This window comes from Mustela putorius, unplaced genomic scaffold (assembly GCF_011764305.1).
Source record: "Mustela putorius furo isolate JIRA1106 unplaced genomic scaffold, ASM1176430v1.1 tig00000508_pilon_pilon_pilon, whole genome shotgun sequence".
NCBI classification, from domain to species: Eukaryota; Metazoa; Chordata; class Mammalia; order Carnivora; family Mustelidae; genus Mustela; species Mustela putorius.
The window spans coordinates 21,794,734-21,822,691 of NW_025421402.1; the positions used below are offsets into that span (position 1 = coordinate 21,794,734).

General features: G+C 49.0%; 1 protein-coding gene across 1 annotated transcript in view; it reads left to right on the forward strand.

Moving 5' to 3' along the window:
• Window positions 1–27,958, forward strand: part of LMX1A (LIM homeobox transcription factor 1 alpha) — a 155,634-nt gene that overhangs the window by 98,432 nt on the left and 29,244 nt on the right. The window contains exon 3 of the mRNA XM_004751434.3: window positions 6,748–6,980. Coding sequence (XP_004751491.1) covers window positions 6,748–6,980 — 233 coding nt within the window. The remainder of the gene's footprint in view (window positions 1–6,747; window positions 6,981–27,958) is intronic.

Genomic DNA, 27,958 nt, shown 5'->3' on the forward strand with positions numbered 1-27,958 from the left:
CAGAGCCGCTGTGTCTGGTCCTTCAGCAGGTCCCGCCTTTCTGCCGTGACTCCTGGGCCGTGACTCCCAGGCTCCGGTGCCTCCCGCCGGCCTTGGACGTGCTCCTGAGGACGTCCTCGGGCGTCAGGCCTCCACGTCTGCTTCTTGCAGTGCTCTCGTCTCCTTAGCCGCAGAGTGGGATTCCCAACCCTGTGAGAAAATCATGAATTATAAGAATGGGAGCGAATTAAGAAATCACGTCGCCCTAGTGGGTTTCGAGTGTGCCTTAGGGGCACACGGCTTGCTTCCTTCAGCATCTTCTCTAGAAAAATATCCAGAGGGATCCTTTTTAGAGCGAGTTGCTTGTGGCTGGAGTGTGCAGATGTGTGTTTCGTGTGCTTGTGAGCCCACACACGATCTCTTTGGGCCTTCGTTTGTATTTTTATAGATCCTCATGCATACACGTATGTAAATCTGTGAATGAGAATGACACGGTTCTGGCGAATGACCACGGTGTGGCCGTGTCACACCAGCACACCTTCTGGAGACCTGGACTGGGGCCGCGGCGGCGTGGGCTGCGCTGGCTGCCAGATGTGGAGGGAGGAGGCATGAGGAATAGAGACTCGCCCCCTCTGCAGCCCCTCCGTTCACGGTCTGACACCGACCTAAGCAGTGCTTGGCCATTTGAGACAAGAAAGGGGAAGGGTGGTGGCTTTTCGGCGGGCGGTCGGTAAAGGAGGAGCCCTCGAGCCCTGGTCCCCCTGCTCCCGTCCTGTGCTTCTCTGCTCTGCCCTCTCCCCACGCCCCGCCCACCAGCACGGGGCAGGGGGGCTGCGGCTGGGTCTGCCTTCCCTCCCGGTCCCCTGGCCGTGGTAGCGGGGCATATGCTTTGTGTCAGGCCTGTGCTCTGTCTGGATGGCACCCTTGCATTCATCCCCCCTGCCCCTGGGGCAGGACCTCACTCCTGGGAGATGAAGTCACACCCCCTCGAAGCGGAGACAGGTGGGGAGACGGGCTCACACTGCTCTCCCAGGATGGGACTCGGGAAACTCCTAAGCATACGTTGCCATTTGGGGGCCAAAAGATATCCCCAAAGATCAAAATGCAGAGGCAGGGCAAATCAGACAGATGCAAGCACTTGCCACCCTGATAGATGACGAAGTGCCCCCCACCCCCATCCGGTTCTCATCTCGTCCGCTCTGATCCCACAGCGTTGGCATCACTACTGCCTTTTGTATCTGAGCAAACGGAAGCTGCAAAAGGTGAAGCAATTTGTTCCACGTCCTACTGCCGACTGCTTGCAAGAGTCCGAGCCTGCCAACTCGGGCTCGCCCACCAGAACGGGGAGGTGTCCGTCTCGTAGCTCAGGGATCCTATGAGATGAGGGAAGCAGGACCTTGAATGGAATTGAGGTGGAGGGCGTGGGAAAGTGCCAGCGGGAGGGGAGAGGAGAAGGAGCGGGGGACAAGACCAAAGATTCCGGGACCCCTCAGCCAAGCGGGTGGGTCTCTCCTCGGGTACCTCTCTGGGGCTTTCCCTCCTGCAGACTGCAGACGCGGGGCACTGTGGTCTTTGCTCAGAGCCTGTTGCCTGCCGGAGCCTGGAAGCTGCCTGAGGCCAGGGCAGCCCGGGCTGTGGACCATGCCGAGGGCGTTCGCTAGAGGAAGGAACGTGCTAACTGTAGGCTCCGTCTCTGGGATGGGCACTGCCCTGGGGGCTTTTCCATGAGCTAGAGGGCATTGTGCCCATTTTAGAGGTGAGGGAATCCAATGCAAAGAAGAGATAAGGAACCATTTGAAGAATTTTGAGGGGCAGGAGATTTATAATGGTAGGAAAATTTGGGAGTTATGATGTATGCCTAGAAGAGCTCAACCCTTCTGGAAACCTTGTCTAGCTTTTCAAGGGCATGGCCAGTCTGCCGGGCTCTGAACCCAGAGCAAGGTCTCATTAGCATGCAGAAGGGGAAGGAACCACGGGGGCCGCCATCCAGGGCATTGGGAAGAGACAGGCTGTGTTTTAATTACGACCTGGACTTTTGAACAAATCCTTTTCTCTGCTTGTCTGAGCCTTAGAGAAAACAACTTGTGGGAGGTGTGCTGTCGGCAGCTGGGTCCACAGTGGTACCCGGACAGCTGTGTACACATCTGGCACACAGGTGGTGGACGGCCTGAGCCTCTTCTCCTTGAACGGCTCGAGAGTGAGGGAGGGTCACAAGAGTCAAGGAAGCGAGGTGAGGCTGACCTGGTCCTTACCCAGGGCCGGCGAGCTGGTGGACAGAAGGGACAGACACAGGTCTGTGCTCCCGCTTCCCATGACCGTTTCAGGATTGGAGCCCAGACAGCTCCCGCCACTTCCTCCAGCCGCTCCCGAGTCAACACGGTGGGCTTTCTTTGTAGAGCTCCCCCGACCCTCCCTTCTCCAACTTGGGGGAAGTTTTTCCGGAGAGGGGGATGGAATTAGCCAGGGTGGAGGAAGGGGAGGGATTAACAGGGGAGAAGCTAGACAAGCACAGATGCTGCCACCTGGGGCCACGGTCTCCAGAGCTTGTTGACTCCCTGGGCGCATTTGCCTTGAGTCTGTTTAACAGTTCATTCCGGGGGAGGGGAGGAGAAGGAAGGCTTCAGGGACAAAGGGCCTTGCACCAGCTCCTGGAAGAGCATTGATTAGTTTGCTCAGGTTGGCAAACAGTGGCTGGGGACTAGGGGCCGGGGATGAACTGGGTGATTTTTCTGCACGAGGCATGGCATGGAAGGAAAAGGCTGCTGGCGTCTGGGGTCGTGGCTCAGGGCTGTTGCGTACCTTGTCGGGGGCGAAAGAGCCCCACCGGCCCCTTGGAAGTCGAGAGGCAGAGGGCAGGGGGTTTCTCACGTGCTCCTGATGGCCAGGCAGGTGGGGGAGGGGCCGGTGTGGGGGCTCCAGGCCTGGGTTGAGAGAGAGAGAGAGAGAATGCAAGCTTATCCGTTCCGTTCCTGATCCCGAGCTGGGCTGGAATCACCTGCCGGCTGGCCTCTGTCCCGGCAGGCTGTGTTCGTGGGAGGCAGCTTCATTCTCTTCTCCAAGCCTGGGCTTCCTTCACCCGAGGACTTCGAATGGCTTCCATTTTTCTTTGGCCAACCTGTGTGCAGCCCCTCCTTGGGCACCCCTCCTTCTCTTCCTCTTTGCCCTCAGTACTGTTCCCTTCTTCCAGGAAGCTTCCACAATAAACACACTGGGAGTCACGAGCTAGGACGGCTGTAGAGCTGGGAAGTGATTCTGTTCTCAACACACACTGGCTTGATGCCTTCCTATTTTGCATTGACCAGACATTGTAGTGTTGTTATATCCCGTTTCCCACAGGTAAGTCTCTGTGGGCAGACATTATTTGTATTTTGTTTGTTTGTCTGTAGTTTCTCTCAGTGGCCTGTGAGCTCCCAAGGGCTGGGGACTTGGTTTTGAACAATTATGTGCCTACGACAGTGCCTGACACTGAGAGGACCTATATACTCGTCCATAGAGCCTTGTTCACGCACGTGAATGTTGCCGGGGCGGTGGCTCCTCCCCTCCTGGTGCACAGGACGGGCTTCCCAATGAGCCAACGAGTGGCAAGAAGAGTAGACTCGTAAGTGAATGTGTGAGCGAGCCTTTGAGATGGGGTTGGACGCATTTTGGCCATGATGGCGGTTGGCCCTTCTATGAGAAAGTGCTCTTCTGTTATTCTGCCTCCCCGGGCCCCACCAGCCAGGGGCTCATGAGCAGAGCCCGGGTCTGCTTGTGTCTGTCTTTGCGAAGAGAGGAGGGGCGGGGAGTTTTCCGTACTCTGGCCATCCATTGCCTCCTGCTGCCATCCTCGCCCTAAACCGTCTGAACGGCCTGTGTCTGTTGACCCCTCTGGTATGTGAAGACAAACAGAGAGTGTGTGTGTGTGTGTTGAAGATTTTATTTATTTACTTGTCAGAGAGCACAAGCAGGGGGGGCAGCAGAGGGAGAGGGAGAAGCAGACTCCCCACTGAGCAGCGGGGCCCAAGCAGGGCTCGATCCCAGGGGGCTCATGACCTGAGCTGGAGGCAGATGCTTAACTGACCGAGCCACCCAGGTGTCCTAAGAGAGTGGTTTTGAGAGAGATTCTTTTCTGCCTGTTGTGCTACCACTGAAAGAAAGAAAGAAACAAACAAACAAACAACTTGTTTGTTTTGAAGATATAAAAAAAATGAGTGCTATAAGGAGTGAATCCCAGAGATAGTTTCAGGGTGTATTGTCTCTGTGCTTATGCCAAAGGGGTTGCCAGAGACAGTTATGTTATCGTGAGGCAATTTATTTTTTATTTTTTATTTTTTTAAAGATTATTTATTTATTTATTTGACAGAGAGAGATCACAAGTAGGCAGAGGGGCAGGCAGAGAGAGAGAGAGAGAGAGAGGAAGGGAAGCAGGCTCCCTGCTGAGCAGAGAGCCCAATGCGGGACTCGATCCCAGGACCCTGGGATCATGACCTGAGCCGAAGGCAGCAGCTTAACCCACTGAGCCACCCAGGCGCCCTCATGAGGCAATTTAAAAGAAGAAATAGATCTTCTTTAAATTTTCGTCTCTCAGACGAGCCTGAACTGTTACTGATTTGGGTTGGCAAGGAGAGTGGAGGAGAAGAGTTACTTTATTGGGATCTACTGCGTGGCAGCCCCTAAGGGAGGCTCTTTACACGTGTTATTTGAGGAGAACGAGCCAGATCCATGGGTCAAATCAAGTCAACCTTTACTGAGTACCCACCATGCACAAGAGGTTGTGGGTTATAGAATTTTCCACAGTCTTCTTGCAATACAGGCTGTTGGCAGGAGAGGCTCCAAGCACGGGGGCAGTGAAAGGGTAAGACGAGATTAAGATGTTTCAAGTCAGCAGGAAGGAGCAATTCCCCTAAGGTTTCTGAAGCCAGGAGAGGTGCTCTGGCCTCACACTGTAGCAACATCCCGAGGACAGAGGTGCAGAGGGGACGAGCCCCGCTGGTGGTTTTGCTGGCCGCTGTTGGTGTAGCCGGTAGCAGACCGCAGCCTCTGGATCTCGCTGCCTTTATTTTTTTAAGACTTTGTTTATTTATTTGAGAGAGAGAGAGAAAGAGAAAGAAAGTAAGCATGAGTCGGGGGGTTGGGAGCAGGAGAGGATCTCAAGCAGACTTTGCGCTCAGTGTGAAGCCCAAGGCCGGGCTCGATCTTAACAACCCTCAGATCACGACCTGAGCCAACACCAAGAGTCAGACACTTAACCAACTGAGGTACCTAGATGCCACACGTTTGGTATCTTGAAACCCCTCCAGGAGTGCAGCCCAGACAGATCACGCAAAGGTGTTTGAAGGAGGGGCCGTTGCTTCAGACCAGACCAGGGCAGGGCAGGTCGGGGCAGGATTCAGGACGCTGGGAGCTGCTGTGTTCTGAAGGGTGGGTGGGATTCGACTAGGTTAAACGGAAGAATGGGCCTCGCAGGAGGGAAGGATAGGCCTCTCAGGGGGGCAGAATGGCCTTAATCGGCCCAGCGGCAGGAATCAGAAACGTGGGCAGGTGCGGCGACATCACCATCGCCACCAGCTCTGACTTCCAGGAGCCTGGGAGCCAACCCCCCCCCCCCCCCCCACCAGCTCCCCGTACCCACGCTGCGGCTCCTGTCCCCAGCTCTCTGGTTCCCTGCTGCCACCTGCTAGTGCTGGCCCTTGTCACTGGCAGCGGCTTTCCCTCCCTCGTCTGCCTCCACTTCCACTCTACCCTTCATGCTACAAAGAATTCCTTTGCCTCAACAGGGCTCTTAGCACGTTAAAATTTGTTCAGCGACTCCCCATCCCTTGCCAGTGATGTCCAGCCTGAGCGTGTGAGCGGTTACGACAGGCCTGCCCAGCTCCCCTTCTGGAGGCGCCCCTCCTCCAGCATGCTCTGGCCTCCCCTGCCTCCCCCCTCCTCCAGCATGCTCGGAGCTCCCTGGGCTTCACACGGGCTGTTCCCTCTGCCTGGGATCCCTTCCTCCGGCCCTGTTCTGCCATCAGCCTGCCCGCCTTCCTGTCTTTCCTTTGATCAAGATTTCCAGACCTCCTAGCAAAATGCAAATTGCCCTCTGCGCCCCGGGTTGTTCTGTGCCCCTGAAACCATTACCTGGACGAGCCATTAGCCTGAGCTCATTTCCGAAAGGCATTTTCTTTTACTCACCGTGGCATCCGCTAATACCTGCTGCTTTGGCTGGGCATAGACGGGCTCCCTCTATGTGGTTTGTTGGAAATAACCAAAATGAAGTGAGAAGTGCCAAGAGGGAGGCGGAGTGCGTGGAATGCCAGCTCGGGAAGCTGGGATTGCAGTTTCTGTCTCAAAAACCAGATGACGCATCAGAACGCCCCGGCCAGCTTGCTAGAGGCACATTCTGGGCCCCCCGTTTTGAATACTGATAGGAGGAGATGTGGACGTTTGTGGTCCTTTTATTTGGTTTCAACAATAAGCTTCCCCAGGGATTCCGGGCAGCCTCCCGGCGCCCAGGTGCAGACCTCCGTTTGGGAAACACTGTGTCCTACATGCACACGGGTCACACCCTGGGCTCAGACGGCTCCCAGCGCCTCTGCCTCTGCTTTTCTTAAGCCTCCGTGAGGCACTCCCTGCACTCTTCGGTTCCACCCCGTCGGGGAATACATCACCCAGGTTTCCGGGGTATTCCATCCCGACCGTCTTGACCCCACTTCTTGGAGTCCTTTTTTGTGGGCGGCGGGAGGGTAGCTGGGCCCGATCAGACTTTTCTCCATGACCTTGCTTCCCTTTCTCCCCTGTCGCCAGGCTGTTTGCAGTCAAATGCGGGGGCTGCTTCGAGGCGATCGCGCCCAATGAGTTCGTCATGCGGGCCCAGAAGAGCGTGTACCACCTGAGCTGTTTCTGCTGTTGTGTCTGTGAGCGGCAGCTGCAGAAGGGCGACGAGTTTGTCCTGAAGGAGGGGCAGCTGCTCTGCAAAGGGGACTATGAGAAGGAGCGGGAGCTACTCAGCCTGGTGAGTCCGGCAGCGTCAGACTCAGGTGAGTGCCTCGCGGAGGGCAGCAGGGATTTTTGGTGGGGGTGGGGGTGTGGGACAGTGGGGTGAGCTCACGCTCTTCACTGCTCTCTCCCCAGAAGCCCAGCCATAGGGGCAGCCCAGCCCCGTGGCAGAGCAGCTGTGTGCATCCCAGGCAGTGTCTTTGTGGCTGGAGGGATGTCTTACTGGTCAGGAATTGTTGTGAGGACGCCATGTGACGCGTGACCTCCCAATTCCATGGTGCACGACTGGGAACACATGTGTTCACAGGCTAACGGGAGGGACTCCGAGTCAGGCTGAGGGTCTGCAAGTCACCTGGGATCTGCCGAGCTGAGCTCCGGGCTGCAGAGCAGGCTCGGGTCTGCTCGGCGTGGTTCACGCCAGGATACCGGCTTGAGACACAGCAGCCACGGGGCAGGGTCTTCTCTCGGCGGCGACGGAGGGGACAACCTTACGAGTGCATTTCAAGCCTCTGGTCCTGTCACGTGGGCTAACAGTCCACTGGCTAAAGCAAGTTCAAAGCGCAAACCCAAAGCCCGGAGGAAGGGAGGTATACCGCACGCCCCACAAGGCCCTGCTGGGGGTAGATACAGGATACTGTGAAAGGGAAAGGAGGCACGGGAACCAGTCTTTCGGTCTGTTTCTCCGTCTGTCATGTGGGAAAACTGGAACCTACCTGAGGCTCGGTGGGTCATGGAGAGAAAGGAGCTGGAATGTGCTTGTGCCACCCAGCCGACCCCCACCCTTCCTGCCTTAGAGCGGGGGAGAGAGGGGATGGGGAGCTCCAGCGACTGCACAGAGCGGGTTTTGGAAGGCCAGAGAAATTGAATTAAGCGTCTAGCTTGAGCACGTGTCTGTCCCCACCGCGCCACGTTTGTCTGGCCTCGCCCGTCCCTTCTCCGGATCCCCGAGAGCCACGTGGCCTTCCTGACTCTTGCCATTGCCCCTGTCATTGCAGCCCCCAGAACGTGGCCGTAACCTCCTGCTGCCCACCTCGTGAGCCGCTCGGGGGGCCTCTGAGACCTCCCGCTCTTCCTCAGCCTGGCTGGACCCCAGCCCATCAGCGTCCCCCGCTCAGCTCCGGGCCTTAAACTCTCATTTTCCCTCTGCCCCTCTCCTGGACTCTGGGGTCTTGCTCGCGTGTTCTTTCAGCCTCGGTCTCGGGGCTCTTGCCCCAGGGATGACTCTTCATGCCTGCGGCTGAGTTGACCCTTGACTCCTCCTCCTGGGCCACTCACCCCACTTTATTGCATTTGCTTCTCTGGCTCTTTGTTGTTCTTGCCAAGCGCTAAGCCCCGAGAGGGACGGCATGTGTCTCTTTCGCCACCGTGGCCCCAGGGCTTAGCACAGGCCTGGAACACTCAGGGTGTTTGGTAAACTCTTACAGGAGAGAGTAAACTCTTGAAACAAAAGCACTGTGGCAAGACACTTGTATCCAGGGACTTTGGGGACAGGTGGGGTGGGGCCACCCCTACCCCGCCAACCCCCTCCACCCGCTGGCTGCACTGCTTAGAGCCATGTGACTGCGGACAGCTTCCAGAACCTCCCTAAGCCTCAGTTTCCATAACCATAAAGTCACGAAGGTCATGCCTCCCTGAGAGTTTTATTGCAGGGAATAAGAGAGAGAAGCCTGGCACGCACTCTAGGCCGGCGGGGACGCACACCTGCCGGCGGTGGAAATTCATTAGGCGGCCGTTTTGCATCCCTGACCTCCCCACTGGTTCTTCTTGCCTGACTCTGCTTGTAAGCGGACCCCTGGACAATCGCAGCTCCGCCTGTCTTCAAGTTTTCCTGGATTTGTCTTAATTCAGGCAGAAGCGGTTTCTCCTTTACAGGAACACTGCCCCTGCCACTTCAGGAATATCCTGCTGGGGTAATTGGGCTCCTTCTGAACCAAACTTCACGGCCTCCACTCCGTATAAGAAGGTCAGCTCGGCCTGGATTCCCTCTTTAGGTGTCCCCAGCCACTGAGGCCTCCTTCCCAGAATATTGCAAAATCTTCAGATTCCTAAAGGGCTTAGGCGCTATGGTGATCAAAATGCCAGTGTTTGACTTTGAAAAGAAAGGCACACCCGGAGGGACATGTCATTCTCTCGCACATGGAAAGACGTGCTGTGGTCTAGCCCTGGCTGGCACGATTGGGTGAGGCTTGACTATGAAGTTATGCGGTTGGCCCTGTGTTCAAGATGCCCAGATTTTAATTGACTACAGAGTTAGGGTGAGGCATGAATGTACCGTACCCCACGTCCCACCCCCTGTGCAAAGACAAAAAAAAAAAAAAAAAAAGCTGGATCTGAGCAGCATTAATAGAAATAAAATGTTCAGAGCATGGGAACTGCTAGGTGCTCCCTTTTCTGACCCCGTTTTAAGCAACACGTTCAGTTGCGAGCATTTTCTTTTGAGGCTGCTGCAGACACAATAGAGCTTTCTGGTTCATTTATATGCACATTCATTCGCCTGACGTACCTTGAGTGCTTGCTTTATGCCAGGGATGGAGTCGGAATGATGAGAAATGATGTGGGGGGTGGGGAGATCCCTAAATCACGTCCGATGAAGGAAGTGTAGCTTTTTAGGCTAGAAAAGGAAAGACGACACGAGGACATAATTGTCGTCTTCCCAGGGTTGGATCGGACCTATTTCTAACTTCAGAGGGCAGACGTGGAATTCATTCAATTATTTAACAAAATCACTGAGTATTTACATTATACATAGGAAGGTAAAGTCCAGCATGGGACTTGACATGGGAAGTGTTAGAATGTCATCTTAATTATTAGAGCTAACGAACAGTCAATCTGCTCGAAGAGGTGGGTGGTCCACTTGTCGAAACTAATCTTGGCATGATGGGAGAGGGGAATGGTTTGAGAGGACACCACGGTCCCTTCGACTTGAAAAATCTATCCTTGGTTAATCGCTTTAAGCAGAATGATATTCGAGTTTCGCTTAGAACCAAGTACAAGTTCTATACCCCTCATTTCATCAATTACATAAATATTGCCTGTCTGACATCATAAAACGCCATGGGCCAAATCCTGCCTCACTAAGGAGAGGATAAGCTTCTAAGAATCAGGATTGTAGGTTTTCATTCCTTTGTTCCTTCAGCAAAGCTTAGCCCGATGCCAGGAGGAAGTGATCAATAAGTACTTAATGAGCAGAATTAAATCTTCGAGGAAGGGAGTCGTCCCCGTGTGGGGGGCTTACAGAAAGCAAACAGTTTTAGGATGCATCCCAGCACAAACACAATTTTGCCTCTTCTCTCCGTCCTGGGTGCTCTCCCTTTCCTAGGTACTTGGTAAATATTTGCCAAGTGAATGATTGAATGGGCCGTCATCTTTACGGTTTTTATCAATGACTTAGATGAAGACACGGATGTCAGGTTGCCTGGATTTGCTGATGACACAAAGCTGGCAGGGAAGGAGGGCGGGGCCGCTAAGATTCTCCAGGTTCAAGAAGATTTTGACAAGCTCACAGAAGAGCACAGTCAGCAAGAAGAAATGGAGCCACTGGCTTGCGAAATTCAATAGTGATGACGTGGTATAGGGCCTGTCGGGGCGGAGTTCCATCCTGGAATTGGGGGTTTCGTTGGGCACAAGGTCGGTGGGAGCCACGAGGAATCATGTGTTAATACAACTGTAATGTCCCTGATCCCTGACATGCAACTATTGCTCCAGCTTTGTATGGCTTTGTATGGCTTAGTGGCTTAGGTCTTGGTCTCATTTTAAGTAGTGCATTTTATTTTATTTTATTTTATTTTTAAAGATTTATTTATTTGACAGAGAGATCATAAGTAGGCAGAGAGGCAGGCAGAGGGTTGGGGGGGAAGCAGGCTCCCCGCTAAGCAAAGAGTCCAACGCGGGGCTCGATCCCAGGACCGTGGGATCATGACCTGAGCCGAAGGCAGAGGCTTTAACCCACTGAGCCACCCAGGCGCCTCTAAGTAATGCATTTTCGGACATCCCTGACGAAGTAGGGAGAGGGTCCAGAGGACAGCGGCTACCTTATGGAACCATAAATGCCTAAAGAAACTCTGTATTTTTGGTTCTATGAAAATAAAGCTAAGGGAAGCAGGGGAGTCCTACCCAAGGGTGCAGACCCGTGTCATGGGGACGAAATGACAGATTTTGGCATCCACCAAGGGGCAGACTAGACCCTTTATGAGAAGTGGAAAGGCTTGTGTCTTCACCTTTTAATCCCAGTGGGTGGAAGACAAGACCAGCATCCCCTAGGGCCGCTTAAATGGAGGATTCTCGAATCTGTGGCTTTCTGATGCTGACTGTTCTGACTTACAGAAAAGCATGGGACACATCTGCAGCTCTAAGGGACAGCAAATTCGGAGAACTTCAGCTGCTAGGTCTCTTTTCTGGTGTGGCCAGAAAGCTTTCATCCTGCTCCCTGCTTGCCAGTGGCCTGGAAGCAATCTCTCAGGAAGGATGGAATTCGTAGCTGGAGTTTGACAATTTTCTCTGGGCTGACTGGGCAACAGGGATGCCCGGGGCCTCCAGGATTGACCTAAAGAAGTTCATCCCTGTGCTTTCCTCCTCCGTCAGAGAATCACACGGGCTTGAGAGGCTCCCCAGTTCACACTCCCATCAGATGCTCACGAGGCCTCTGTTGGGGTGTCTCCAACCATGGGGAATGCTTGGCCTCACATTCTGAGTGTGGATTGTCGGAATTGTTAGAGCCCCAGTGTCTGTCTCCACATGCAACCCCAGTGTTGGCCTTGGTTGTACTTTCTAGAACTCACAAAACCAGCCAGTCTCCCTGACACGAGGCAACCCTTTGCATTACAGACAGAGATTCTTTTACTCCCTGGGTCCTCTCTTGTCCTGTTGCGTTCTTCCCCCTTCTTCCAACTGTCCCGTGGAAGAGAGTGCTCTATCTGGACGCATGGCAGTCTCTCTAGAAGGTACTATCCAGAAGGACGTGACGTCTTCAACATGTAGTCTAAACTAGCACAGTGCTATTACTGCTCCTTGTCATGCATGTCTGGTTCTATTGACGTGGCCCATGATTTCATTGGCTTTGTTGACCTGGGTGGGGGTGGGGCTTTAGGGGCTGATCCTGGGCAATCATAGCTCCTCCTGGCTGGGCCATGTTGCAGGTCTTAGTTATCTACCATCTTCATATTTTGACATCAGAGGTCATCTTAGAGTGTCTTGTGCAGCAGTTTTAAAAAATTTTATTTTGAAATAAAATTTTAGATTTATGGAACAGTTGCAAAGTAAGATAAATTGTCATGTAGCCTTTAGCTGGCTTCCCCTAATGTCAGTGTATCACACTGACCTGTGCGTTTTCATAAGTGTGTCATGTGAACTAAGAAGTTAACATCATCCAGTACTGTGCACTAGACAATAGAAACAAATGCTATGCCTTGATTTCACGAGATTTTCCACTAATGTCTTTATGCATCCCAAGATTCAATCCAGTCCAGGATACCAAGTTGTGTTTAGTTTTTTGTTATTTTTACGTTAAATTGATTTTCCTTTTTATTCATTTTTGGGATCACCAAGGAATGTCTAGTCAGAAAATTGCATTTTTTTTTTGCCCCTCCCTCCAACAACATCTTTTATATTTTATTCCCTTTTCTTGCCCCTCACCAGGGACTCAGGCTGTGTTTTTGGCTCGTTCTTTCTGGGGTGTGTTCGTTTACCATTTTAAGGTTTTCTTTCTTGAGGACCAGCATGCATTTTATATTACGCCCAGCATCGATTCCTTGGCCATTATATTCTTCCCAGTTTCAAATCCGTAATTCCTCTCGGTTTACTGACTCTTTCTTGGTCAGAACCAAAGCCCAAGCAAGTTGGTCCTTGGTTGGTCCTCCATTCTTCCCTTTATCTTCTGAGAATTGAAGGGTAAGGCAGGTTAAAGCAGGGCTCTCTCCGGTGCTCTGCTTTTGCGGAGGGATTTTCCCAGAGGAAGCCCTGGGCCATGAAGGCCCCATCATGAGGCTGTCTTTCTGCCAAGGAGGTTTTATGTTTCAGATAAATACAACGATTCCGTGGCCTCTGTTTTTCCAGTTGTCCGGATTGCTTGGGGAGGCTCTGCCCCTTCTTGCCTTGTGGCTGACACTCACCGGGCCTTTGCACGGTGCCTGGTATGCAAACAGGTGCTCAGGACACGTTTTCTTATTGTGTGAATAAATTAACTCTGTCCCGTTCCTGTTAGCCTCTGAGAGCCGTAGTAGAGAAGCATCGATCTCCAGTATGGCTTCTTGTTACTCGGCCTGGAAAGCAGATTCTTTACACATCCTGAAGTTTGGGGATCCTTCTTCCTTCTTAATTTTTCTGAGGATATGGGCTGTTGCTGGTTTGGGAGATGCAGATGCTTCTCTTGTCACTCTAATCGTGTCATGCATCTCTTTCCCCTTCTTTTCTGGGTCAGGTTTAGACATTTGTTTTAATTTCCTTCCACAGCCTTGGAACTGATTTTTTTTTTTTTTTTTTTTTTTAATTCGTGATAGAAGCATTTCTTTCAACCTCTCTTGGAACTCTGGGTCTCCAGTAAATTAGAGCAGAGGGGTAGTGGTCACCTCGTAGGTTTTGGAAAATGTCTGACTGTCCTATAGGATTATAGGACTTGTCAGCTCATGGTCATGAATTTCCGAAGGCAAGATTTGAAAGAAAAAGTCAGCAGGAGGTATGAGGAAGTGTCTTCTTCCAAATGCTAATGCAAAGGGTGTGGGGTCTAAAGTTAGGTCCGAGGCTGAGTCTTGCCTTATAGTCCCAGCACTCCCCGTGACCTTGGGAAAGTTTCTTCCCCTTCCCAGGACTCTTTCCGAGTCAGTGAGAAGCGATCAAGGGCCTGAAACTTGGTCCATGTCCAGTAAATGGCAGGCATTGGTCTAATCTTCCAGTGCAAGGGCTGGGGAGCTTGTGGCTCACACACGCCCTTCACCCAAGAGCCATCATTTTACAGACATCTCATCTTCTGTCGTTGGTGCTCTGTTTCAGATGCTTCTGGATAGCTAACCTGGGACCATTTGAGGGTAGTACAGAGAGAGAGGGCCTGTGATTTGGGGTGGCTAGGATGTGCAAACTACAGATGGACTGAGTCACCCCATGGGCCCGCACGTCTCAGAGGGGCTCCCCAGTCTCTGAACACTGGAGCTCATCCTGCATCCTGGAAAGTCTGTGCAAAAGGCCAGGAGGACACAGTCTTGTGGTCACTTCGGGGACTTAATGTGAATTTCAAGCAGGAACAGAAAGCATGTGTTGACCTGCGCTACCATTCTTTTATGGACTGGGGAACTGAGGTTTGGAGGGATTCTGATTTGAGCTCTCTTGAGTCCCCAAGTATCTTCTTATTTCTAAAGCTGACAGATTCTGGGATGTGGTCATCTTGGGGTGGCTCTCTTCGTGCTTCTTGGTCCGAGGGTGGTGGTGTATCTCCCACCTTCAGATGAATGATTTGGAGTGGATTACGTTTCTCTTCTGCAGCACTAGTCTTTGAGTCCAGGAACGACATTGAACCTGACAGTTACCTGTTAGTGAATTCATTGTGTTCCTGAATTGGCCTGTTAGGATCGCTGTGTTACCCAGTGTAATCTATTTATATCCTTCTGGGCAGCCACCTTATCAACCTTTAACTCAAAAGAGATTTCTTATAGATGTCTGCATGGTCCTAGGCTCTGTGCTAAATGCTGTGTTTCAGTTGCAGAAAAAGAAGGGCAGATGAGTTCAAGAGTCCTGAACAATGCAGTTCAGAGAAACATTTCAAAGCCGACCTCCTGATGCCAGGGGAACAGTGGGGTCCTGATATAGAGCAAGACAAAGAGGCTGAGAGCTGGGAAAATGGACAGCCTCGAAGCTAGTTTCGTCATTCTTTCCTTTAAGAAACAAAGGGGTGAGCCATTAAAACAACAAAAACCTTACTAGATATTAAAATACTCTGATAAGTAGTATAGTTCTTTAAAAAAACATATTTCAATTGTACTTTATTTATTTATTTATTTTCCTGTAAAGCGGTGTTTTCAGAAGACTCCCCAGCAACGTTTTCTGGAAAATTATAGCTACAGATTGGCAAAAAAATATACATATATTTTATCATGACCTGTTATACACATTTGTGTGTGTGTGTATGAAATAAAGTTTCACCACTTAGATAGACTTACTGTCTACATGTTGATATTTTTCATTCTACTTATTTTTTCACTGTAGTCTTATCTCTTTTAATGTTATAACCCACCAAAGGATAGTGACCTGAAGTTCCAAAAATACGGCTTTAAGGGCAATTTACTTATAAACCCTTTCCCCGGCTTTTAGAATCGGTGTGGATTCTTCAAATTTCAAGCCAATAACTATGTTTTAATCTTCTATATATACCCACCTATGTCAGGTGCTGGGAATAAGACCAAAGACACAGAAGAGATCATGTGGCCCCAACGACTTGGCCCCGTGCCCTGCCCAGAGTAAACACACAATAACTATTATCTGCTTTCATTGTTGTTAGCATTATCAAGGGAACATGAAAAGTACACGTAGTTATTTCATGACTAACACAAAGATCTTTGTGGACATTTTCTGATTTATTAATCTGGCATCTCTGGATAGTAGGGAAGAGAAAGTTATAATTGCCTGAGCTCTTTACTTTGTTTCCAAAATCAGGTTTTGTCTCTTGCTAGTATTGCTGCCGTGAAATTGACTACAGAATTATTTGTGGCCCTCGGTCTGGGGCTCTGTGCTTCTTCTCTGTTCTGAACCTTAGTCTTTCCATGTATTTGTTTTGTCTTCATATTATAGATGGAGAAATTAAGGACACAGGATACTTGAGTCGGGGATAAGCCAGAATAAGAACTTAATTCTACCAATTACCAAGTCAGGACACTTGATACTCAGCCTCTGCTCTAATTGTGAGTGGGACAGAGTTTATCTTTCGTGCTTGAAAAGTTACGGGCAATGTACAAACTCAGGCGGTGCTTTATCTCTTTTCTGTCAACTGTAATTTAATTTTGGGTTTGTGCTCACCCTTAATCATTTTAGTAGAAATCATCATTTAAAATTAGTGGCTTTCTTTCTGAGCATATTTAACCGGTCATAGTGTGCCGTGTGCGTTCATCTCCCTTGCACAATCCCTGGAAGAAAAAAATTGATCAAATGGATCAATTTGATCATTGAAAAAAAATTGATCAAATGGACAACCAATCCTTGTGATGTTCACATGATGATGATGTTAACAAATTTGGAGCCCTTACTCTGCACCAAGTAGTGCCTTGGGCACTGTAAACAAATGAGCTAACCTAACCTCATGTCAAGCTTATGTGGAAGGCAATGTTATGATTATTCCCATTCTTCAGATGAGGAAGGAGACCATGGAAAAGTCCGTAATTTGTTTCAGATCCTACAGCTAGTAATTGAAGGAGCCAGAATTAAAACTAAGGGCAGTCCAGCTCCAGAACCTGTATCATTAAGCACTATGCTGTGCTGTCCAATCGATAAAAATGTGAGGTCTATGAAAATAAGTTTACACTCCCTTTCGAATCAGTCAAAAATTCACCTTCTGCTCTAACTCCAGATCCTCCTTAATAATTAATCACTATCACTATACTTCTCATGGGCGTCTCCTGGAAGGACGTAGGAGGCTTGGAAGGATCCAAAGACAACATGGTGTAGAAATATGGAAGTACTTGGAAAGTGCACACAAGAAATTTACTGGTTTTGTTTTGTTTTACAATGATTCATCAAACTTCTGCTCCTGTGGCGATCTGATGGTTGTAGGAAAAGCCAATTTGACACTTTTGTCCAGATGAGAGGTATCAGCTGTGCAACGCACAGCCCTCATTAATTAAGTGAATAAAAGTACAACAGAGGAGTAAATCAGTCAATATCAAAACTTCTAATAGGCTTTGCTGATCTGCAACATCCTACCATCTGTTCTGACCCCACTTTCAGGAGAAACGCACTCAGCTATGGTTTTCAAGTGACAGTGTTGACATCGTTACCACTGTCCATCTTTTTTTTTTTTTTTTTAAGATTTTATTTATGAGAGAGAGATTGCCGGGGGGAGGATTGCAGTGGGAAGCGGCAAACAGACTCCACATTGAGCACAGAGACTAACACAGGCTTGATCTCAGGAACCTAAAACCATGACCTGAGCAAGAAGCAACAGTCAGATGCCTAACCGACTGAGCCACCCAAGTGCCCCTCTATCTATCCACCTTTCTACTGGATCCTTTTTGAGTACAATGGCAGGACTTTGCAGGGTGACTAGTGAACGTTAGGAATGAAGCCTCTGGCCATGGAGACCCAGCGTATGACTTTGACTTTTCATTACTTGAGCTAAATGACCCGGAGACTCTGTTTACGATCATGCGGGAAAGGTCGTGGGGGTAAGTGCAGGGAAGATGCTCATTTCCTTGCACTGCCATGCCAGCCAAGCCCGTCAACTCATAGACTTCCAACCCAGAGGTTTCACGAGGGATCCAAAGATGTTTTAGACCATATACTGAGCAAAGGGGAGAACCACCCCCAGTATTTCTCAGTATCATGATGTCAGTGACCTAGGAGAAACCCCGGAGTCCACTTTATTGAAGGTTTGGTCACAAACCAGGCTACAGCTTCCTCTGAGCACTTTAAGGGTATTTGGTGCTGTAAAGGATATGAAAAACCAGGCAGTTTAGTTCTTAAACTAAACCACTTGGATTCTTACTGGTCCAAATCCACGTTTGCTCCCTGGGACCCAGGAGCATGCTTCCTTTTTCTTGGTGATTCTGAGCAGGGATTTGTGAGTTGTGATGCGTGTGCATGCAGGAACCACATTTCACTGATGAATGGACCAAGCTGGTATTCACGGTGAGTGTCGGGAAATTTCTTGGGAATCTGTGAGTGTGGTAAGGTAGTGGCTTGAACCAACTCAGCATCTGTTCTGTGTGTGGGAATTTGCTGAGCACCTGCATTAGGCAAGGACTGGGTCTGGGGCATGGGGGAACCTATAGAAGTATATGAGATCTGACTAATGAGTAAATATTTTGAGCATGGACTGCGTAAGACTGGCTAGAGGTGCTGTTCATATCCTAGTGGAGGGGGACAGCCAATAATCAAATAGATAAGCAAAATTATGGCTCAGATGACAGTGACTCTTCAAAGTACTCACCCTATAACACTTATTCTTATGTATTTAAACAAATACTTGGGCTTCTATGGATTGGGGGTCTTGAGTATATAAATGGACTGGGGTGCTCCTGGGCTTCTGGTTAGTTTTTTTTGAAAGCTCCCTCCTGTACAGCTGAAGGTTGAGAACCACTGCCCCAGCAGGAGCAGCAGTCAGGGGGATGGAGTCCCGGACCTCAGTCCGTATTTTCACCCAGTGGCAGAGCTGTGTGGCTAACAAAGGAGATTCTGGAATTAAAACATAAGGCGGCCGTTTCCTCAGTAATAAGCAGGGTTATAAGATGTAGCAGACAAAAATCTAGTTAAATCTGAGTTTTTATAAACCGTGTGTTCAAGGATGTCTCATGCAATATTAAATGATTGCTTATCGGAAATTCAAACTTAATCATGCCTCAGATTCGGTTAACCAGCAGCTCTAGAAACAGAGACAGTCTGGTGGGGTGCCAGCGGCTGGTGGTCGGTGCTGGAGCCTGCAGGGTGTACAGAAAGATGGTTGGTCGGTTGGTGAGAGGCTGACGGGGAGAAAAGGAATTGTGTCCTTCCTATCTTTCTTCAGGGCGTGGGCTTGGCAAGGCCCTGTAGGCAGCCAGTGGGAAGGGCCCGTTACCCTGGCAACTCCCTCCTGCCGAGCCCCACAGGGGTCTGAACGGTGCCCCAGCTCGGCGGTCGGCGGTCCAGTGGCTTTTCTCTGGGGCGCACCTGTTCCCTCTGGCGCTGGGCGGGAGCCCGCGTCGGGCACTGGGTGCCAGGGAGCCGGGCGCCGTCCAGGACGGGCCGCAGTCGCCCCGCCGCCCTCCCGCTCTTCAAAGACCCTTCGGAGACGGACGAGGGCGGGCCCAGAAGCACCCCCGGCCGGCCCGCAGTTTGATGAGAAAATGCAGATAAAGAGCCCGGCGGTGGGGCCATATGTTCCCCATAATCTCCAAAGCCGTCACTTCAATTAGAGCCTCCCCTGAGTTCTAATGCCCGATCCTGAGTAAACAAGCCGCCCTGAAAGAAGAGCTGGGTTTCCAATTAAAAGTGTACTAACATTTCTCCTTCCCTTAATTCCCGCGGAGCAAAGCCCCGCGCGGGCAGAGGCGCACCGGGTCGCCGCGAGGTCGCCGCGGTCCCCGCTGCCCGCGCCGCCCGTTCCCAGGTGACGTCAGGCGGGCCCGGGATTAGGGCCCACCCCGCGCCCCCCCTCCGCCCGCGCCGCGGACTTAATTAAAAGTAATGCCACGGTAAATCCGCCCGTCGCTTCTGGTGGAGCCGCGCCTCCGGGCCAGCCTGGGAGAGAGGGCTCCGAAGCAGGTGCTGGGGATTTGTGTGCTTGTGCGTGTGCGTGCGTGAGTGTGTGTGTGTGTGTGTGTGTGCGTGCGCGCAGGCTTGCTTGTGTGCGTGTTAAAAGGGGGGGTCATGTTGCTGATTTGGGGGGGACTGAGATTACCTTCTTCTTGCCCCCACGCCCCCACTTCTGCACACGCACCGAGAGTCACACAGACCTACATGCCCGCGAAATCAGACTTTCCTTCTCGCTTGGGTTTGGGGTTTGCTTGGGGGACTCGTGCCTGCTCGGGCAACGGGGGTCGGGGAGGATCACTGTGTTCTCCCTCCCTGCCTGCCGCCTGCCTCCCTGGCCGCAAGTGGGAGAATTCTAAGGGCCTAAATACGTAGTAGCCAGATGTGAAGTTGTTTAAATCGCAGGAGAGCACTGCAGGACTCCCTGGGGCCCTCGGAAGCTTTTCAGAGTGCCTACTCTGAACCTTGCAGCCACTTTGAGCTCGTGCCTGACAGCATTCTAAAACTTGGTTTCCACTGAATTTTTCTCTTCCAGCAGAAACGGCTGTAAGTTGCCTGGTTTCAGATGGGAGAATGATTGACAGATTAACTTTCTGGCCTACTCTCCACACTATGAAAGAATCAAAGAATTGAAGCCATTATTTGAAAAATTCCAGAAACATCAACAAGCAGAAAATCCTCGCTAGATCATTCAAATGCAAATGCTTTTCCTTCTTTCATGAATTATCTGCGGAGTAATTACTTTAGTTTTGGGTTTGGCCTTGCTGGTGAAGACCTCAGAGAATTAGTCTCACTAAGTCCGTGGCTGTTTATTCCTTACTGTCTGATTGATGCTAACTAAATTAAATCGAGGCAAGTTCAACAGACATTCGAGGGCCTGTCAGACGCTGGGTTAGATATTAGCGAGGAAGGGAAACCACGTCTGGGTTTACACACACTCCAGTTCTTCAGTGGAGAAGGAACTCCTGTAACAAAATCATTACAGTAAAATGTAATCTGCATGTATGTTTCAGTAGAGACAGGAAGTGCTCAGATCACAGAAATGGATCAGTAATTCCCCCTTGGGGTGTGAGTCTGTGTTTTGGGGCACAGGGATCAGGGTCCTCTTTGGAAAGTGCACTTGGGGGTTGGTAGAATAGGTCATTTTCAGATGATGAAAGGTACATGAGTAAGTTGCTGGAAAGAATAGTGTAGCTTCGTGGGCACCGAGTCACAGAAGTAGGGTTGTATCCCGCCATAGAAGGAGAGGCTGGAAGGGAGGGTTCCTCTGGGGGACGGAGATCCCAGTGCTGGTGTGAAGAGCAAGATTGATGCCAAAACTTGAAGGGTATTGTGTATCTTACTTGGATATATTTTGATGGTTAAACAAGTCTGATCAGAAGTTTGTAAATACAGCTGTGAGGCTTCTCACTTTGTGCTTCCAACAGGGAAGTATGGAGGGTTGGGGCGGAGTTGGGGTGACATTGCAGAAGAAGGGAGCTGGGCTGGAGGCTACTGCAGTGTCCCCATGAGACATGAAGGCTTGAACTCAACCCCAGGTTGGGGAGGGGCTTTTGGAGAATTCATCCCTTCATTTATTCATTCAACACCTCGTGAATCCCTATATGTCATCCCAGACATTGTTCTGAGTGCTGGGGACAGGGTGGTGAACAAAATGGGCCAAACATCTGTCACTGGGGAGCTTAAATTCTAGAATTAACTGATGTTACAGTTAGGAAGAAAAGTAGAAATCTAGGATGTCTTTGGGGTTTCTGACCCATACGAATGGTGGTAACAGAAGCAGAGATAGATGTTCAGAGAAGAAGCTTGATAATGGATTCAGGTGAGGCATGTTGAATTGGAAATTTTTTATGGACAATGGGGATGTGGACATCTGGGGGGCAGTTGCACACATCTGTCTCAGGTTCAAGAGGGAGACCAGGCATGGATCTGAGAATCACGGAAACAACGAAGGTTTAATCCTAGGTAGTTTTTCACCAGTGTCTTCACTGATGTTGTTGTCAGAGTTTACATGGCTTTGGGGAAGCAAATAAATGAAACGGGCAGCAACAAACATCAAGTAGGGCAGTGGTTCTCAAAGAAGGTTCCACGGGTGGCAGCCTCAGTGTCGCCTGGAAATGTGTTAGAAATGTGAATTAGTTTTTAAAAGGTTTTATTTATTTCTGTGCGAGAGAGAGAGGGAGAGAGAGAGAACACGGGAAACAAGCAGACTCCTTGGGAACATGGAGCCCAATCTCAGGACCCTGAGATCATGACCTGAGCTGAATCCAAGAGTCAGATGCTTGAGCCATCCAGGTGCTCTTAGAAATGTGGGTTCTTAGTCCCTACTCTGACCTATTTAATGGGGGGGGGGTGGTAGGAGACAGAAACCTGAGTCTGTTGCCTGTGAAGTTTGAGAAGTACTGAACTAGAGTAGCCCATAGAGCCTATCAGATACAAGTCGCCTTAGCTGGAACAGTGGGCTTCTGTCCTTCTTAGTGACCATTGTCTACAGAAATGGATCTAAACCTCACCCTGGGACAGCTGTGTATTACTGTGATTCCACCAGGAAACGTGTGAACCCAGACCCTAATCGAGCCCTGAAGTGTTAAGTGATGATTCCCAACTCCCTTTTTTTCCTTCTAGAATAATCCTATGACAGAGTGGGGCTTTTTCCTTGTCCCATCCACCTCAGACTGTGACTAGTATCTCCTGTCTGCCCATATTTCTTGCTGCATCCCTACCCATACTATGAATGGATAGGTATGAAAGCACGTGGGCATGAGATACATGCCTTGGATGAAACAGTTACTGAAATTCCTTTTAACCCTGATTCTGTGGAATAAATGACACATACACACACACGCACACACATTCTGCAAGTCCCTCTTTCTTACCATCACCTCTGAAGTCATTCATTCAGGCAGTACCTGAGCCCATCCTCTGGGACCAGCCTCAGACTGCTCGCCAGAGAACGTAATGATACCAATGATACCACCTCTGTAGTTGGATGGACTCGAACACCCTTTTGAATTTGGCAGCAGGGGATTAATTATTGTCTGAATAAATGGACAGTGATTTGATGTACATTTTAAGTGTTCAAATGGTTTTTTAAAAGATTTTTTTTTAATTTATTTGAAGAGAGAGAGAGAGCAAGAGAGAACATGAGTGGGGTGAAGAGCAGAGGGAGAAGCAGACTCCCCACTGAGCAGGGAGCCTGATGTGGGGCTCGAACCTGGGACTCTGGGATCATGACCTGAGCTGAAGGCAGACGTTTCACCTACTGAGCCAGCCAGGTGCCCCGACATGATTTTAGAGAAGAGAAATTCATGAGGAATGGATTAGTCAGTGATTGAGCTAAGACAGTATTTTAAAACCAAGACTTTGGGGGTTATGGACGCTGGATTTAATTTCTGGTTCTTCTTCCTGATAGCTGGTGACCTTGGGTAAACACTTACACTTCCTTTCCCTCACTTGCAAAATGGCCAGTTGTGATGCTTGCAATAGGCTAATATAAAGCGTTTGTCACAAAGTAAATGCTCAGTAAAGAGAGCTTGTCATCACTACACAAGCACTAGGGACTTCTGCTGGTCCTTGTGACAGCCTGTTCATACACTGGCAAAGGAGAGTGATGAAACCCAAAACGTTGTGACACTCCAAGGACGCCTCCTTGACTCTCCACAGTGTCCTTTTCATATGGATGAGAAGCTGTGTGTAAGGCTGCTTGACAGGGACGTGAGGAACCACAGCTGGCATTACGTCATCTAACAGCTGGGGTGTGACAAGAGGGAATTCAGGTTCTTGAAGGAGGGACAAAGGACACCAAACACAATCTCTGCAAAGTGGAACATGCCAAAGGGAATGTAACATTGGTTACAGTCCATCGGTTCTAGCATTTTCCCCAAGAATTCGTCTAGAATTATGTGTTGGGGCAGTCAGGTTATTTGAATTGTGTTTATTTTCTTCATAGACAACAGGCTGCTCCTAGGAAACTCCTCACCTCAGCAGAAGTAGTGTTTCCTCAGGAGATGAAGCAGTGACACCAGACGCCTGCCCCCCACCCCTGAAAATGGTACAAAGGAGTGTTGACTCTCCACCACTCTTTCCTTTGCTGTTGTCTCATGATTCTGTGGGATGCTGTAAGTCTATTCCATGTTCTACATAAGCGAGACCCATGGAGACCTGGTTTTCCCTTCAGAGGGCTGGTAGAACCACACACTGGCATTTTCTGATGCTCTTCCCAGGTTGAAAAAGAGAAATGGAAGTGCCTCCCTCTCTTGGATGAAGTCTGAGTCTTTGAGCTCGGACACAGTGACTCCCAATGTGGAGGTCTTCAGCCAAGGCAGCACATCTTGCCAGAATGTCAAGCCTCCCACGGGACTCTCCACACCCTCACCTGAGACCCTTTACTGCTCTAGCTCAGGAGCGTATCCCCAACTCTTCCTCCACCATGATTCAGGGAGGCAGGCTTTTTTCAGAACCTCCCCCACCCAGTTCATCTGCTTTGACCTTGGATGTGCCCAAGTATCAGGAGGGACAGCAGAAGGAGCTTTCTCTTCCTCCTTGTCTGAGAGATCTCTCTTGAGAGTGTTGGTCAGATGCAGATGACATCCTGGTTTCAGTCACCATGATGCCCTCAGTGCAGTGGGTGGTCTGTGTAGGCAAATTTCCAGTAGAGGGAATAACTTGTTCCAGAGTATACTGAAGGCTACAATTCTCAGATTATAAGCTTTAGAATTTATAATGTTCAGAACAGGTAAAAAATGCCTTTTATATTAGTTTAAGTACGGGAATTGGGATTATTCAGATTTAATAACACCTCTAATTTTGCATCATATGTAGGGTCACAGAACCCAATGAAACAGAACTCTCAGTGAAGCAGAGTATGACATTGAAGTCCTTCTTTAGTATAAAGAAGACAGTAATCAGTGAAGAAGCTGATTTAAAGATTTATTTCTACATCCTTGAGAAAGTGTTTTCTAGAGCTACTCCCTGCTCTACCTGATCTCCCATACTTTATAATTTATGCAACTGCTTATGTTTAAGACAGTACCTTTTAGGACTTATGAAAAGATGAAGACCCGTACCAAAAAACCAAATAAATACTGCATCTACATACTCAGTAAGCCCCAAAGATGGAATAATTTCCTTTAGAAAAATGTTCTATTAACAAATGTTGAGGGGTAGTGTTTAACCCTATAAATTGAGTATGTGAGATTAGCAAGAATTACCTCTTTCCACAACATCACTCCTGTGGCTCCAACCAAAAACATGTAACTTAAAACTAATAACAAGGAAACCTCAGGTCAGCCCAAATTGGTAGATGTTGTACAAGATAACTGTCCTGTATTTTTCAAACATGAAGGCCCATGAATGTCAAAGGTTGAAGGACTGTCCCAGACTGGAGAAGATTAAGGAGCCCCAACAACTAATTGCAGTGTGGGTTCCTGGGTTGGATCTTGAGAAGGAGGATATCATAGGATATCATAGCAAAATAAAGATTCAGATTTATAACGTATTAATGTCACTTTTTAATGTTGACAGTTTTACTATGGTTATGAAAGCATATTCTCATTCCTGGGAGATACCTACTGAAGTATTCAGAAGCGGGGAAAGAGGGGGTATAGCTCAGTGGTAGAGCATTTGACTGCAGAAGGGCGAAAAGAATAGTTCGCTCTCTGGGCAGTGAGTCAGTAACATTTTACACTGAGGTGTCGTTTAGCTGTCTGATCAGCACTGTCGAGGACTTTGTCTTTTTACCACCTATGACAGACACTCTGGGTGGCACTGGACTCTGAGCCAACAGGTTGGCAGCCTGGATTGGGAGCCAGTAGGTGTATGGTCTCGGATGAGTTCCTTCACCTATCCGGAACTGTTTCCTCCTCTGTAACATGAAGTCATTGATCTAAATTCTCATGAGGTTTATTTCTCTGATGCTGTCCTTCCTCTCAGCATGTTCCAGCGAGAGGCACCTGGAAAGTGAGTCATAACTCCATGGGCAGATTTGTGAGTAATGTAACAGGACTGTGGGAAGCCTGTGGTTCCTCTTATCTCAGCTCGTGCAGGGAATTATTGCCTTATGTGTGGGACTGGTCCCACCCTGCACCAGAAGAGGTAAAACTTGAGAAGTACATGGGAGAATGTTAAGGTCCAGATATTCATCTAGATAGCAAATGCCAAGGCTTTGGGGGAGTTCTTTAGGCGTTGTCTAAGAGGCAGTCTGGCTATCTCCCCTCTATACTATCGGCATTAAAACATTATAATAAAATTAGAAAAATAATCATATGGAAACAGAGCATAAGCTCAGAGGTGTGTGTATACTATCATAAATGCTTTCTGAGAAGGTCTCAATTAGATACTTGAGCATGAGCCCTACTGGCATTTTGGGTGAGACAGTTTGCTGGTTTGCATCTATGGCGTTCATCTGCTAAATGCCAGTGAGGTCATCAGACATTGTGCCAATGAGACAAAGAGCCTTCATACATTTGCAGATGACCCTGGGGACGGAAAAATTCCTTGAGAGCAATTGGTCAATATAGTGATCATAACCGGACAGCATATGTGCTTGTATTTCCCCCTTTCGTTTAGAAGATCAAGAAGGGAATTTAAGACCTCATTAATTATAATTCCATCACATCATCATTGAGGAAATTGAGGTATCACCCATGTTATAGTTCTACAGAAGGCATGTTTAGTATCAGGCTCTTTTGTAACCACTGACATGGTCAAAGAGATATTTGGGACAAATAATGGACATGACCAGAGGGCTCTCTGTAACTTTTATTGATGGATGCTCTGCCCAAGATCCTAAGCCTTGGGGTTTTCTAGAATGACAAGACCCTTAAACAGTTTATCTGGTTCAGGAAGAGTTAGGTGCCCAAAGCAGAGCCAATGCTACATTTAATATTCTAAGCCTCTTTTATTGCTTGCATTTTAACATATCCAAAATTGGGATGTGACTCATAAAATTGAAATGTAGTGAGAAAGTAAGGTATCAAAGTTTAATTGGTCATCTTTTTTATTCTTTCTTGATGGTCCATAAAATAAGGACATGTCTTCTAATTAAAAGCATCTTGTATTTGATGGATGGTGGTAACTAATTTCCAGGACAGGTTGTAGAGATCATTTCAATTTTAACAATTCCCAGAGGCTTGCGGCATATGCCAACACCTGTCTTCTTAGTTGTTTGGTCTGTATATGGCAGAGAAGTACAGATATTGGACACAAACTGAAGAGAGGCGCTACAAGCAAAAATGATAAGCTGTCCAGTTTCTCTCTCTCCCATCCCTGAATAAATTTCCATTAAAGTCTTTCCTGGCTTCCACTTTTGTCTGTGGCCTTCTGGATCTGGCCGTGGTGCTGACTACTCAGAGCACTTTAATACTGATTTCCAACAAATCATGTGCCCAAAGTCTAAATCCTGGAGTAACAATTGCCATGTCTCATTACTTAACTGCTATTCTGGCAGAAGCTTTCAAAACTAGTCCAAGAAAAATAACGAAGTGGGAAGGTGATTTGAGCTAACTTTGGTTTCAGTATGGCTAGTGATCTGAAGTGTCTGGAGAGACTTACCTGGCAAATGAAGAGACAGCTGCCAAAACTGTGAAGTCCCTTGTCTTTCTGGGAACTGTATCAGCCAGGGGCCAACCAAGAGGGTAGAAACAACTGTCAATATATTTAAAGCAGAACTTAACACAGAGCATTGGTTACACTATCAGGAAATTGTTGAGATGTGACAGGTGAGGATGGTAAGCCACAAATTTGCAGCTGAGGGAAGTTGCAGAGTGACAGGTGATAGAACTCCTGTGAACATCTGGTGAAAACTGGAACTGCAGTGGGATTTTCAAGTGTGACTTGGAGCCCTGGAGGAGAAGCGACAGCTGCCGGAGACACCACCCAAGGCCGAGGGAGGTCGAGGAAATACTTTGGTTTTCCCTTTCTTCTGAATTCCATGGAAATGCCTGTAAATAACATGAATGATGGAAGGACTCCTCTGTATATTGAAGAATATTTATTTATCCTTGAAGATAAAGTAGCTGTAAGTCCAAGAACTCTTTCAGTGGGAGAATAATATTCAGCTTTACAGAAGTTTTATTCATGCACAATTTCCCAGGTGCACATCCATTATATTTTTTTTTTTTAAAGATTTTATTTATTTATCAGAGAGATAGGGGGAGAGAGCGAGCACAGGCAGACAGAGAGGCAGGCAGAGGCAGAGGGAGAAGCAGGCTCCCTGCTGAGCAAGGAGCCCGATGCGGGACTCGATCCCAGGGCGCTGGGATCATGACCTGAGCTGAAGGCAGCTGCTTAACCAACTGAGCCACCCAGGCGTCCCGCACATCCATTATTTAGAATGACACAGGTGATGTAAAGAAAAGCTGACTTCGAACCTGAAAGCAAGTTCAAGCTGCAGCCACTGAGCTAGCACATCAGTACCTACATTTCCCCAAAGCTCAGCTGGAGCTGTAATGGCAAGGCGTTCCCCACTGTCTGGCTGCTTGATAGCCTCTTGCTCCCGTTCTCACTGGTGTCAGTGGAGATGAGACAGCTGACCACAAGGGTGGGCTCATTTAAGGCTTGGTCTAAGACATGAAACTAAATGGACATACTTGATAAGATT